The 14,958-nt window shown below is 38.5% G+C and overlaps 1 protein-coding gene across 5 annotated transcripts in view; it reads right to left on the bottom strand.

The window, feature by feature from the left end:
* The window catches only part of LOC143036966 (transmembrane channel-like protein 7), a 115,193-nt gene that overhangs the window by 70,762 nt on the left and 29,473 nt on the right, over positions 1-14,958 (bottom strand). For 4 of the 5 annotated variants that reach the window (XM_076205028.1, XM_076205027.1, XM_076205030.1 and 1 more), the window contains exons 4-6: positions 9,714-9,906; positions 5,925-6,075; positions 2,956-3,107 (exon numbers count right to left, since the gene is read on the bottom strand). In XM_076205028.1, the coding sequence (XP_076061143.1) occupies positions 2,956-3,107; positions 5,925-6,075; positions 9,714-9,906 (496 nt within the window). Of the gene's footprint in view, positions 1-2,955; positions 3,108-5,924; positions 6,076-9,713; positions 9,907-14,591; positions 14,752-14,958 lie in introns of those variants that run through there. The other variant, XM_076205031.1, reaches the window with a different exon arrangement.

The following is a 14,958-nucleotide window of genomic DNA, read 5'->3' as shown; positions in this document are numbered from 1 at the left end:
CAGAAAAAGAGACAACTGGGAGAAATCCCTTCAGCCTGCATCAAAATATCATTCACACATAACCACTCCCTACCTCCCCTATCCCCTGACCCCTCCCATCCTTGCATCACAGTATCATCTATACGCAGCCTTTCTATACTCACCCCTATTTCCTGCTTTCTCATATCCTTGCTCAACAGACATTTCCCTCTTGCTCAAAGCCCCTTTCACCCCATCCATCCATCTCATCAGTGGCTGTTCCCTCAAGTTCACTCCATTCACCTCTTCTTTCCACACCTCTTTTAATAATCTTTCTTTACACATTCTTTCCATGTGTCCAAATGATTCCATTACTCTTTCATCAACCCTAACTGACATCTTCCTTTCCACCCCCACTCTCCTCCTCACCCCTCATTTCACACTCTATCCAACCTTGTCACTCCCACTACACTTCAGATATTTCATCTCAAAAACATTTAAACTTTTCCTTTCTGCTTCTCTTAAATTCCATTCAGTGCCATTGGCACTTTGTAATACCTCCCACAGTGTCTTCCTGTCCATCCTGTCATAAGCCTTTTCTAAATCCATAAAGGTCCTAAAAACACCTTTACCTTTTGCCATAGCCTTCTTATAAATCTGCCTTACCACAAAAAATCTGATCTATACATTCTCTACCTTTCCTAAACCCAAACTGCTCCTCATCAATTACTCCCTCTGTTACTCTCCTAATCCTCTCAATTAAAACCCTCCCATAAGCCTTCGCAACTACATTCAACAAACTGATCTCTCTTAAACTACTGCAATCACATTTGTCCCCTTTTCTTTTGTAAAGCAGAACTCTACAGGCACTCCTCCAATCCTCCAGCACTCTACCCTCCCTTAGACACATATTAAACAATCTCACTAGCCAGTCCACTATTATTGTACCTCCCTTCTTCAGACACTCCACATGACACCCATCCAACCCAAGGGCTTTACCTGCTCTCTTCATTTCCAAAACTCCTTCCCCTTACCACCTTCACTTCCATTAAAATCTGTCCATCTGCACCTTTTACCTTTTCTTCTCTGCCTGACTCACCTCTCCTTCCTCTATTACTTTCCTTCCAAAACATCTTTTTATTTAAAAAATTTCTGTCATATTCCTCCCCATTTTACATCAGCTCTCTTCTTTGCTTCCTTTATCTTATGATTTGCTTCTCTTCTTTTTTTTTTTTTTTTTTGTACCTCTCATATGTTTCCCTTTGTCCTACTTTGCTAGCTTTCTCTTCTACTACCATATTCAGTTCACCATCCCACCACTCATTACATTTCCTTCTATTCCCTCCAATAATTTCAATAATAATAATAGTGATAATAATAACAATAATACTAATAACGATAACAATAATAATAATAATAATTATTGAATCAAGTTTCACAGACTGGAATCCCACAGCCTGAATCCCAGAGCCCTCTCATAGATCTCCCTGAGAAATAATTTTAGACTGTTATTTATGTTGTACTAATGTGGGAGTTTTTTTGTCACTGGCTTACAGTAATAGAAGGGGAGCAGTCACTGGTTATCAGGTCTCCTTATGTACAAAAGATGGAGGAAGTACAGTTGAAGCTGATTAGAGATATTGGGCCTGGTCTGAAGACTAACTCTCAGATCTTTATGGATTTTAGTAATAAGAGGAGGAAAGCAATCACTGGTTTGAAGTTTTAGTTATATAAAAAAAATAATAATAATAATAATTATTGGGCCTAGTCTGGTAATTGAGCATTAGTGCCTTAGAACTGCATCTCAAGACAGAGGTGAGGGTGTTTGTGAATTTTAACCACTTCAGTACGACTTGAATTCTTGCATACATCATCGGCGCCATATGTAATTTGCATCACACTACTTGCAGTATAAAATATAGTCACTGCTGTATTAATTGTTCTCTTTTACTCTCGGTAATAATAAACACAGAAAACATGATCAAACCAGTTCACAGAATCCAGGGGTAAGTCATGTACAACTACAGTATCCTCTTGTACCCCCTAGTGCCTCATGATGCCTATGTAGGCATCATTGTACTGAAGTGGTTAAAGATAGGTATCAGGTTGGTAATTCTCTCTGGCATCTTAAATGACCACTACTTCCAGGTACAATATATGCTGACATACAAGTCGACCCAGCTCATAAGTCAACCCCTAAAATTCTGAAGTATAATTTAAGATTTAGCCTATATTCGCCAGATAAGACGATTCCTACAAATAGGACAGCACCATTTTCCCAACCCTATTGCACGGAAAGAAAAAAATACATTATCTAGAAAAATATATGGTAGCTTGACAGATATTTTTTACATATTCACAAATTTATATGTAAGAATTTCAGCAATTATTGTTGAGGTATTTTCAATAATGTCTGATGGAAGAGACAATCTGTATGATAGTTTCAAAGTCTGTATGGTAATTCCTCAATGCTGATGGTGGTAGTAGGATAGCATTGTGTAATGACCCCATAGTAACAGCTGGCCACTTGGAATTGGTACACTGATCAGTTGTTGTAAATGTCTAGTTAACAGGGCTATGTTTTCTACTACTGCAAGTGAGTCCTAACTCACAGGGTTAATCAGCCTAACCTACCTAACTGAACCTAATTTAACCTAAGTGTAATGAGTTAAGTCAATGATATTCTTATACTTTCTACATTGATTAGACTTGTCAATCATAAGTTTCAATAGGAAATAATTGTGGTGAGCTGTGAGTTATGGGAAAAGGTGTACAACGAGTGTTAGGCAAGCAGTTTCACTTGTTTATCCCTCAGTGGTAAAGATTCACTTTATATTCAGCATACAAGTCAATCCATGATTTTGGAGATATCTTTAGGCTTCAAATGTCAACTTATATGCCAGCAAATTTGGTATTCATCACTGGCATCAAACTTGTATAATATATTTTGATAGAAGCATGTAAAGTTTAATTAACAACAATCAAACTGGAACTTACATGATAATAGTAATGATGAGATTTAGGATGAAAAGGTATCGGAGAAACCGGAAATATGAACCAACACCTGAACCAAATATGCCCTCAATTTCCTTCAAGTCCTTGTGCCACAAGCTGTAGTCATGAAATGTACTCTTCACAGACTGTTTGGCCTGGAAAGACATAAATGAATTAATTATTATATCAGTAATGATATCAATAATAGCATTTTCTTTTTCTTTTTTAATAACTGTTCAGGTATCAATATTGTGCCTCAAAACAAATAGTTCAAGACTGACCACCAAACTCCTCAAGACTTCAGAGCCCTGCAGACAAACACCTACCATGACAAGGTAGAAACATACTTGTATGACTGCATTCAGATTACTATCTTGCTTGAATATCTATCTATATACCAAGGACTTTTTTCCCTTTACAAGGGAGGTACCCAAGTCAAAAGGCAAGTACCCACTACTACCCATTCCACTCCCACCTCCCTTTCCTCCCTCTCATCTTAGCTCCTCATGGATGATGGGTCATCCCTGTATCTCACCCACTGCCCTAAATCAGAAACAATGCAGCAAAGCACAGCACATCCACAACAAGATCACTTCACTTAATCAGTGACCCCCCATCTCATCCCCACTTACAGAAAAAGAGAAAACAGGGAGGAATCCTTTCTGGCTGTGTCAAAATATCATTCACACATAACCACTCCATAATCTCCCACCCCCTCCCACTCCCTTCCTTGCATCACAGTATCATCTATACATAGCCATTCTACACTTGCCCCTATCTCCCTTCCTTGCTTAACAGACATTCCCCTCTTGCTCAAAGGCCCTTTCACTCCATCCATACATCTCATCTTCTTTCGTCCCCTCAATTTCACTCATCCCACCTCTGCTACATCTCTTCTACTCATTTTTCTTCATACATTTTTCCCATGTGTCTAAACCATCCCAATATTCTTTCATCAACCTTACCTACTATCTCCTTTTCCACCCCAGCTCTCCTTTTCTTCTCCTCATTTCTCACTCTATCCAACCTTGTATCACCTACCATATTTCTCAGACATTTTATCTCAAACACATTTAAACTTTTCCACTCTGCTTCTCTGAAATTCCAGCACAATCATTTCTTCATACAGTCTCCTCTTTGCATTAAATCCCAGCTGTCTATTTATCATGACACTTTTTTATCCCCCAAAACATTTACTTGCTTCTCTCAACCTACAATTTACTTTCACCACCACTCCCACCTTTCTTGCCACATGTGACCCCAAATAACTAAAGCTATCCACTTCCTCCAGCCTCTCTCCTTTAACACTTAGTTTCAACTTGCTGCCATCCTTTCCCCTTGTATATCTCACCACCTTACTGTTACACAAATTTACCTTCAACTTTCTCCTATTGCAAACCCTTCCAAACTGTCACTACATACATACATACATACATATACCAAGGCTTTTTCCCCCTTCCAAGGGAGGTAGCCAAAAAGGGAAAGGCATAAAAACACTCCCACCCATTTCATCCCTAAATACACTCCACACCCCTCCCACCCTTCCTCAAACTGTCACTAACTCCCTTAATCCCTCCTCTGACCCTGCCACAAGTGCAGCCATCAGCAAACAACAACTGGCTCACCTCCCACTTCTCTCCATTTTCCTCAACCATCTCCAGTTCCCTGACTATTTGTTGATTATTGGTTGATTGTTATTTGAAAACAATACAAAAAAAATCCAGAGGCAGATTGCCACAGATGCAACAATAACATAGAACATCTCATCCTATACTACCTAACTCTCACCTTGCCCTGACACCAACATAATATCTTTTTCTTGAGTGAATTATGGGCCAATCTAGTGGCTATTGGTGGGGCAATGGTTTGACTGATCTTTCTGTTCTTAGTATTTTGTCAGAAATAACCATCACATTTATCCTTGGTGATGAAAATTATGGAAAGAGAGTTGGGAGATTGGATTGATGAAAGAGTATTGGGATGGTTTGGACACATGGAAAGAATGAGTGAAGAAAGATTAGTAAAAGAAGTGTGGAAGGCAGAGGTGGAAGGAGTGAACATGAAGGGCAACCAAGGATGAGATGGATGGATGGGGTAAAAGGGGCAATGGGAAAGAGGGGAATGTCTGTTGAGGAAGGAAGGGAGAAGACAGACAATAGGGGTGAATGAAGAATGGTTGTGTATGGATGATAATGTGATGCATGAAAGGGAGTGGGTGAGGGATGGGGGTGAGGGAGTATATGTAAATGATATTTTGATGTAGCCTGAAGGGATTTCTCCCCTTCTTCTCTTTTTCTGCATGAGACAGAGAAGGGAGGCTGCCAATTAAATGAAGCGGCCTTGCTGTGGATGTGCTGTGCCTTGCTGCATTGCTTCTGACCCAGGACAGTGGGTAAGATGCAGGGAGGACCTGTCATCCAGGAGGAGCCAAGAAAAGAGGGAGGGGTGGTGAATGGGAGTTGGGTATGTGAGGAAGAAATGGTGGGAGTGGATCTATGCCTTTGACTTTGGCTACCTCCCTTGTAAGGGGGAAAAACCCCTTGTTATATGTTTGTATGTATATATACTGATCACTTAGAATGGGTGGGAGTGTTTTTATGCCTTTCCCTTTTTGGCTACCTCCCTTGGAAGGGGAAAAGGCCTTGGTATATGTATGTATGTACTTAGAATGTTGCACTGTTATTTAGGAAAAGGCATTTCATTGCAAGTATAAACATTCATGAAAAATGTAGCAATGAACCATGTTAACATGTTAACCAATGTCTCCATTTTAATTTTTGGAACACTTTAATTGCTAAATGTAAAAATGAAAATATTATTGTAGTGTCAACGGAAAAACCTAACTTGATCTACATCATTCAGAATTATGCTTCCATGGAACACACTGATAACAATATTAAGTACACTCTACTTATACACACAATTATGCCAGCAACATGCCATATTCAACCATCTATTATCTTCAATCTTACCTTGAACCATTTCATGCTCATGATGTATTTGAAATGTTGCCATGTAGAAATTTTTTTGCTAGATGTTCTTGTTGACGATCGACGCAATGTTAATTCTTTCTTAATCTCTTTTTTCACTCTAAGGGATCTAGTGAGCTCACGCAAAGCATCTCTGAAGAGAAGGAATACCAGACGAATAAAAATGTAATACCACTTTCTTTGTGAAAACAAGTTATTCTTATAAGGTTATAAAAGGTACTACACATGCTAGATTCAAGGGCTTTCCTTGGATAAGACATAATAAATATTATATATATATATATATATATGGAGAGAGTGAATGGTTTGAGGTAAAGGTGGGACCTCGTCAGGGATGTGTTATGTCGCCCTGGCTGTTCAATCTTTAAATAGATGGGGTGGTGCGAGAGGTGAATGCAAGGGTAGTGGGTCAGGGGTTGGAGATGGTTAAAGAAAATAGAGAAAAGTGGGAGGTGAGCCAGTTGTTGTTTGCTGATGACACTGCACTTGTAGCAGGATCAGAGGAGGGATTGAGGAAGTTAGTGACAGAGTTTGAGAAGGTGTGTGAAAGAAGGAAGCTGAAGATAAACGTGGGCAAAAGTAAGGTGATGAGATGTACAAGGGGAGAGAGTGACAGCAGGCTGGAAGTGAGCATTAAGGGTGAGAGACTGTAGGAAGTGGATAGTTTTTTATACTTGCATGCGAATGTGGCAGGAAAGGGAGGACTGGGGGTGGAGGTAGAATGTAGGTTGAGAGAAGGAAGTAAATGCCTTGGTGGATTAAAAAGTATAATGAGAAATAGACATCCGGGAATGGATGCTAAGAGGAGGTTATATTTACCTAGTTGTATTATACGGGAAGGGAGCTATGCTCGTGGTGACCTGTCTTTGTATCTTTCAACATCAAGTTTATTCTTAAAATCGTGAATAGTATTTGCACACACTGTTTTTTCATCTAAGTTATTCCATATATCCAGCATTCTGTGTGGGAAGCTATTCTTTTTCCTATCTCTTCTATAGTTGTCCTTTTTGAGTTTCTTTTCATGGCCTCTTTTTTTTCCATTGTCATTTTTTAGTAAATCATTTCTGTCAAGGATTTCCATTCCTTTCATGATTCTATATATAGTCAATAGATCACCTCTTTCTCTTCTTTGCTCTAGTGTTAGTAGTTCTAGCTTCGATAATCTTTGTTCGTATGTTAATTTGGAAAGAGCTGGTGCCAACTTTGTTGTTGCTCTATGTATTCTTTCTAGGAGTGATTGTGCCAAGAGCACTGTATGGGGCAGAAACATGGAACATAAGAGAGGAAGAGAGAAGGAGTTTGAATGTGTTTGAGATGAAATGTCTGAGAAGTATGATAGGGGTTACTAGGATAGATAGAGTGAGAAATGAGGAGGTGAGGAGGAGAACATTGGTGGAAAGGGAGCTGGGAGATGGGGTTGATGAAAGAGTATTGGGATGGTTTGGACACATGGAAAGAATGAGTGAAGAAAGATTAGTACAAGAGGTGTGGAAGGCAGAGGTGGAAGGAGTGAATATGAGGGGGCGTCCTAAGATGAGATGGATGGATGGGGTGAAAAGGGCATTACAGAAGAGAGGAATGTCTGTGGAGGAAGGACGGGAGAGGACAGAAGATAGGGGTGAATGGAGAGGTGTTGTGTATGGATGATGCTGTGATGCATGAGGGGGAGTGGGTGGGAGATGGGGGGTGAGGAAGTATGTATGAGAAATAATTTGACACAGCCCGAAGGGATTTCTCCCCGTCTTCTCCTTTTCTGCAAGAGGAGACGGAGAGGGGGGGTTGCTGAATTTATGAAGCGGCCTTGCTGTGGATGTGCTGTGTCTTGCAACACTGCTTCTGACCCAGGGCAGTGGACAGGATGCAGGGATGACCCGTCATCCAGGAGGTGCCAAGATAAGAGGGAGGGAGGAGGGTGGAGGGGAGTGGAATACATAGGAAATGGAATGGGTGGGAGTGGTTTCTATGCCTTTTTCTTTTTGGCTACTCTCCTGTGTAAGGGGGGAAATGCCTTTGGTATATGTATGTATGTATGTATATATATATATATATATATATATATATATATATATATATATATATATATATATATATATATGTGTGTATAGTGATGGGACTAGGTATCCTGCTCTCTGTAACCCTATTTCTATGCAAAATCATGGCATAAGATGGTCTGGGAGTTTTCCAATCAGAACCTTAAGGTTTGGGTCTTATACAGTGTGTGAGTGTGGTAAAGATGAGAGTTAAAGGGAAGAGATAGGCAGTATGTTTGTGAGAGGGAAGATTGATATGCTAGTATTAAGTGAAACCAAGTTGAAAGGGAGGGGTGATTTTGAGTTTGGGAGCATAACAGGGTGCTGGGAGTGAGGAGAGGACAAAGGAGGGAAGGGGTGGCTCTTCTAGTAAAAGGGGAGATAGGAAAGTGTGTGGTAGTGTGGAAAGAGGTTTCTTCAAAGTTAATGTGGCTGAAAGTGAAACTGGGAAGGGAGATGTGGACCTTTATATGTTCATATGGGCCTGGTGACAAGCAGAGTGTAGAAGAAAGGGAGGCTTTTTGGATAGATTTAAATGAGTGCTTCAAGAGTTTTGGGAGGAATGTCAATGTAGTGGTACTGGGAGATCTCAATCATAGAGTAGGGGATGAACCAATAGATGGAGTGATAGGGAAGTTTGGAGTACCAGGTAAGAATCATATTGGAGAGCCGATGGTTGAAATATGTTTAGAGTTGATGAATAGCATAAGAAATTAGAATAAAATGAGCAAAAAAATAATAATTAAAAAAGCAAAAGTATAGTGTAGTAACTCATTCTTGTTTTCTTAAATTTTGGGCCTCATGGCTGGTGATTGATCTTACGAGTCTTGTGTTTTTGCTGATGAATTTTTGACTGTTTATTTATTTTTTTCTTGGCCTCCAAAAATTTATTCAACACACCCCTAATTGAACTGAAGTAGTGTAGGGGGTGTTCTGTTACAATTTCTTTGACTTCATTAAAAAAAAAAAAAAAAAAAAAAAAGGAGAGAGAAATGTGGAACAGATAACTAATAGTGCACCAGATATATGTTTTGATGGTAAATGTTGTTAGTGAGCATAAGTGGGTGAAAATCAACTTGCTTGTACATTTGGACAGGAGGGGGTTATATGCATTATTGGGAATTTTGTTCATTTTTTGACAGATGATTTTCTTAGTAATCTGGTTCATTATTCAATTTGTATGTTACCTAAACATTTTGTTGTCATAGACACAACTGTATAATCAGTACTATATATAACTCAATTGTATAAGAAATTTGTCTGTTTTTGGCTTGAATAAAGTTGCCATGACTTGTCTTGAAGTCACTAACTCTCCAAATCATTCAATTGAAGCTTTAAGAATCATTTAAATAAACACCTAAGCAAGATGCTGTAATCACTATCATTTATTTAATATCATTTGTTTATTTGTTTTGTTATCATTTGTCTTTGTTTATTATTATTTGTTTAATTCTCATTTATCATTAGTTATATGTAAATTTATTATTTACTATTTACCTGTTTGTTTATTATCTAACTATACCTATGCATTTATGTATTCTATTTATCATTTACATTATTATAGTTTATATTTATTCATTTATTTATTTATCATTATTATGATTTTTTTCACATCTGACCTAGACATGGACCAAAAGGTCTCCTGTCGGCATGCTCTGCCTTTGTAATCCTTTGTAATCAACAATTATGAGAGCCATTTATTCTCACCCCACAGATTACAAACATTACATTAGCAAAATACCTTCTTCTGACTTCCCCATCAACATCATCAGCCATCAGCTCTTCATCATGCACCATTGCTTGTGTGATTTCATCCATAGCCTCAGCTTCATTTCTTGGTTTGATGCCCCGTCTTCGATGATCCATCACAGTACGAAACCATGCTGAACGGTGCATTGATCCATACTGATGAGCTGTGTTTGATAACAGATCTCCTGTAATACAAATGAAATTACATAAAATACTGAAATTATCTTGGAAAATTTTCATTACTCACTGAGGGAAGGAGGGGTGATGAATGGGAATGGAGTATGTGGGGATGAAATGAGTGGGAGTGGATTTATGACCTTGACTTTGACTACTTCCCTTGTAAGGGGGAAAAGCTGTTGGTGTATGTATGTACAATTTATTCATGAACCTCAAAATTCAATTTCCTATCACCAAAGGAAATCTTGAATTTCTCAATTAGTTAATCAATCAATTGCCCTGGATCTCCAATGCTGAAAACAAGCAACCACAAGCAATCCAGCTATGGTTACCAGGTTAGCCCATGTGTCATATTGCATTTGCCTAATTTACTTAATTGTAGTTAACAAAAGAGGAGCAATGTTCATTGGGTCCCATCTCCTATTTTCTAATTTTCTAACATACCAAGACTCCAGGAAGAGATAATATCCCAGTAGAACTCTTAACCTCTTCACTCCGGAGCACATCGCACGTCTGGCAGCATTAGCTGCCCAACGTGAGATGTTGCGTCATAATAATCGCATTATAAAAATAAAGTCAGTGCTCAATCGTTCGTTCTCTTTCACCCGTGTATTTTGATAACCATAGAAAATTGATGAAGCCAGTTTAGAGAGAATGGAAATTACGTAGGTACGACTACAATATAATCAAGATGCCAACGTCGGCATCATCGATTACCCACTTGCTCCTCATGCCGCCTACGTAGGCATCACCGTATGGAAGTGGTTAAAATTAGGTGAAGTTTTAGAAAGAAAATTGACTGAATTAATACAGCTCATATGGAGAAAGGAAAGAATACCATCATCATGGAATGAAGGAGTGATAATACCAATACATAAAAAAGGAAATAAAAATGAATGTATAAATTACAGGGGCATCACACTGTTACAGACTGGATAAAAGATCCTTGCTAGAGTACTATATACCAGATTGAAGGTATATGCAGTGTGTAATATGAGATTATCAGTGTGGATTTATGAGTGGAAAGTCAATGATTGACCATATTTTCACATTAAAACAAATAATGGAGAAAGCATGGGAGTATAATACGATACAATACCATTTGTTTATTGATTTCAAGCAAGCATACGACAGTATATACAGAGTATATGGGGCATACTAAAGGAATTTGGAATACAGGACAAGATAATACGTTTAATAAAAGTCTGTCTTACAAACACAAAATCAGTGGTGAGGGTTGATGGAAGATATTCGGAATGTTTCAAAATCGAGAATGGCTTCAGGCAAGGATGTGTGTTATATATAAATTCTTGTTTGCTGTTTAACTTGGTGATGGAGAAAATAACAAGGATATTGATAGATTGAGAGGGTGGATGTAAAATGGACAACATTAAGGTCAATAATCTAACATATGCTGATGATGAGGACCTAGTTGCTGAGAGTAGAGATGATTTGAAAGATCTACTCACCCCACTACGAGAGACAGCAGAGAGAGTTGGGCTGCAAATAAATTTCAATAAAACCAAACTAATGTGTATGAGCAGAGAGGAGAGGAACGTAGAGGATGTGTTTTTCGAAGACAAGAGAACAGAGGAGGTAGAGAGTTTCAGATATCTAGGTGCAACAGTAACAAATAGAAACGAGATGGAGACAGAAATAAATATAAGAATCGCTTCAGCAAACAGATGTTATTTTAGCCTTGTACCAATATTAAAGAAGAAAAGTATATCAAGAAATACAAAATTGAGAATCTACAATACAATCCTACGACCTATATTTTTATATGCCAGTGAGACATGGAGCTTAACAAAACAAATGGAACAAAGACTACTGGTGTTTGAGAATACAATATTGAGGTGAATTACTGGACCAGTTTTTAATGAAAATGAGAATAGGTGGAGAGGGTGACACAATAATGAGTTGAGAGAAATAACTAAACAAGAGAAAATAACAGATGTTATAAGTAGAACAAAATTGAGATGGGCTGGGCATGTGGTGAGTATGGAGGACCCTAGAATTCCAAAACGAGTTATGATGGGTACAATGCCTGGAAGAAGACCCAGAGGGACACCTCAAATAAGATGGATGGATGGTATGGATGTGGAGATGGACAGAAGAGGAATAAATAAAGCAACCTGGATGGAAGCAGCACAGGACCGAAGGACATGGAGAGGCTTACTGTTGGCGGACCAGAATCTACATGAGGTTCAAGATCCAGCAGAGTGAGTGAGCGACCAAGACTCAAATTCATATACAGTTCTAACTTAATCTATATCTCTGATTTCAAATTATCATATTTAGACTTGAACTTGTATATTGTTTCAGCTTGGGCTATGTCCTCTTCTAAGCTTTTCCACATATTTATGCATCTATATGAAAAACTGTATTTCTTCACATCCTTTAGATATGTGGTCTTTCTTGATTTACTCCCATGACCTCTTAAAGCCCTCCCATCTTTAACCAGAGATCTCTTCTGTCAATGCAACCTATCCCCATTAGTGACCTGAACACTGATTATATCACTTCTCCTTCTTCAATCTTTCAAAATTGGCAGACCCAGTACTTTTAGTCTTTCCTGATTTGATTTATCTGCCAGGATGGGGACCAGTTTGGTTGATGTCCTTTGTATTCCCTTGAACTTGCTTATATCCTTTACTCTGTGTGGAGACCATACTAATGACGCATATTCCAGTCTTGGATACATTAGTGTTTCAATGAGTTTTTCATCATCCCTTCATCCATACAGTGGAACACCACTTTAATCTTCTGCGGTGGTCCACATGTCTCTACCACAATCCTGCTGATTATCTGTCATCTATACACAGTCGCTCTCCACTCATTCCTATCTCCTGCCTTCTTCCTTCTTGCTCAACAGACATTCCCCTTTTACTTGAAGTCCCCTTCACCCCATCCATCCATCTCACCCTTGGTCATCCCCTCAATTTCACTCCCTCCACCTCTGCCTTCCACATCTCTTTTACTAATCTTTCTTCACTCATTCATTTCATATGTCCAAACCATCATCCCAATATTCTTTCATCAGCCCTATCTGCCATCTCCCTTTCTACTCCCCTTCACCTCCTTGTTTCTCACTCTATCCAACCTAGTACCCCCTACCATACTTCTCTGACATTTCATTTCAAACACATTCAAACCTTTCCTCTCTGCATCTCTGCCCCATACAATGCTGTCAGTACAATCACCCTTTCTTATAATCTACTGTTTGCATCCATTCCCAGATACCTATTTCTCATGACACTTTTAAATCCCCCAAGGCATTTACTTGCTTCTCTCAATCAACAAATTATCTCTATCTCCATGCCTCCCTTTCCTACCACATATGACCCCAAATACCTAAAGCTATCCACTTCCTTCAGCCTCTCTCCTTTAAAACTTACTTCCAACTCACTGCCTTCCTCTCCCCTTGTACATCTCATCACCTTACTTTTACCCACATTTACCTTCAACTTTCTCCAATCACATACCTCACCAAACTCTGTCACTAACTCCCTTAATCCCTCCTCTGACCCTGTCATAAGGGCAGTGTCATGAGCAAATAACAATGGGTTCACCTCCCACTTTTCTCCATTTTCTTTAACCATGTCCAGTCCCCTGCCCATTACCCTTGCCTCTACCTCCTGTACCACCCAATCCATGTACATAATGAACAGCCATGGCGACATGACACATCCATGACACAGTCCCACCTTCATCCCAAACTACTAACTCTCTCCATTTCCCATTCTCATACAGGCTCTACTACTCTCATAAGAACTCTTGACTGTCCTAAACAGTTTTCCCCCAATTTCATATACAGTAGAGCCTCTACTTACGATTGCCTAAACATATGAATTTTCCAACATATGATGTGAAATTCTGTCTAATATTTGACTCTACACCCGAAGTAATTTCCAACATATGAAGTCATCGAAGTTTTGCATATATAAGCTAAGTTAGTTTAAAGTTCACCTAATGTAAGTTAGAGTAGCCTAAGTTACGATAAGTATCTCAGTCACCACCTCTCAACATACGAAGTAGGTCCTGGAACGAATGAAATTCGTATGTAGAGGTTCTACTGTATCTGCAAAACCTCCCACAGTTCCTTCCTGTCTACCCTGTCATACACCTTTTCCAAATCTAAAGGCCCAAAAAATATCCTTGCATTTTGCTAAAGCTTTCTCACAAATCTGTCTTACCACGAAATTCTGATCCACACAACCCCTACCTTTCCTAAACCCACACTGTTTCTCACCAATCTATCCCACTGGTCATCTCCTAATCCACTCAACTGAACCCTCCCATAAGCCTTCCCCACTACACTTCACAAACTGATCCCTCTGACACTACTATTCACATTTGTCCCATATATACATGTGTGTGTATATGTATATATATATAATATATATATATATATATATATATATATATATATATATATATATATATATATAATATATATATATATATATAATGTATATTTTTTCCTATTGTGGTTCTACAACACTCCCATATATAAAAGTATAAACCTCCACTGTAATATATCCTGAATTTTAAGCACAATACATACTAAAAAACTAAAATACAAAACAAAAACAGTCTGCTGAATTTATTACTTTATCAAGATTTAACTCAATAACAGAATCAGTAATCCAGTTAAGTAAAACACTACACAATATTTCTAAAACTAACATACCAACATGTTGCCCAGATGGTAGAAGCAATATATCAAACGAGTCTGAAGGTTCCATGGCATAAGGTCTGATCCTTCAGTATATTCCTGGTACTACAACCTCTTGTTGTCTATTGTCTAAACCTGATTGACCTTCAGACCTGTTATTTACGTATTCTTTCCACAATGTAGAGCAAAACATGAAGGCTCAGGAGCAGAGAACTTTATCTCAACCACTTCCTGTGACATACTGAGGTTGCCATTTGTTGTTACAACTGAATAGTTGTGAATATAAAATGCAATACATTCACTTCAATTAGTATATTATTTCCCATTATTCCAAATATCATGAAATAAAAATATAACAAATGCTAAACATAAACAAATTCAT

Source organism: Oratosquilla oratoria, chromosome 21, assembly GCF_046742065.1.
Source record: "Oratosquilla oratoria isolate Oo_2021 chromosome 21, ASM4674206v1, whole genome shotgun sequence".
NCBI lineage: Eukaryota > Metazoa > Arthropoda > Malacostraca > Stomatopoda > Squillidae > Oratosquilla > Oratosquilla oratoria.
This window is presented reverse-complemented; position numbering and strand designations above follow the sequence as displayed.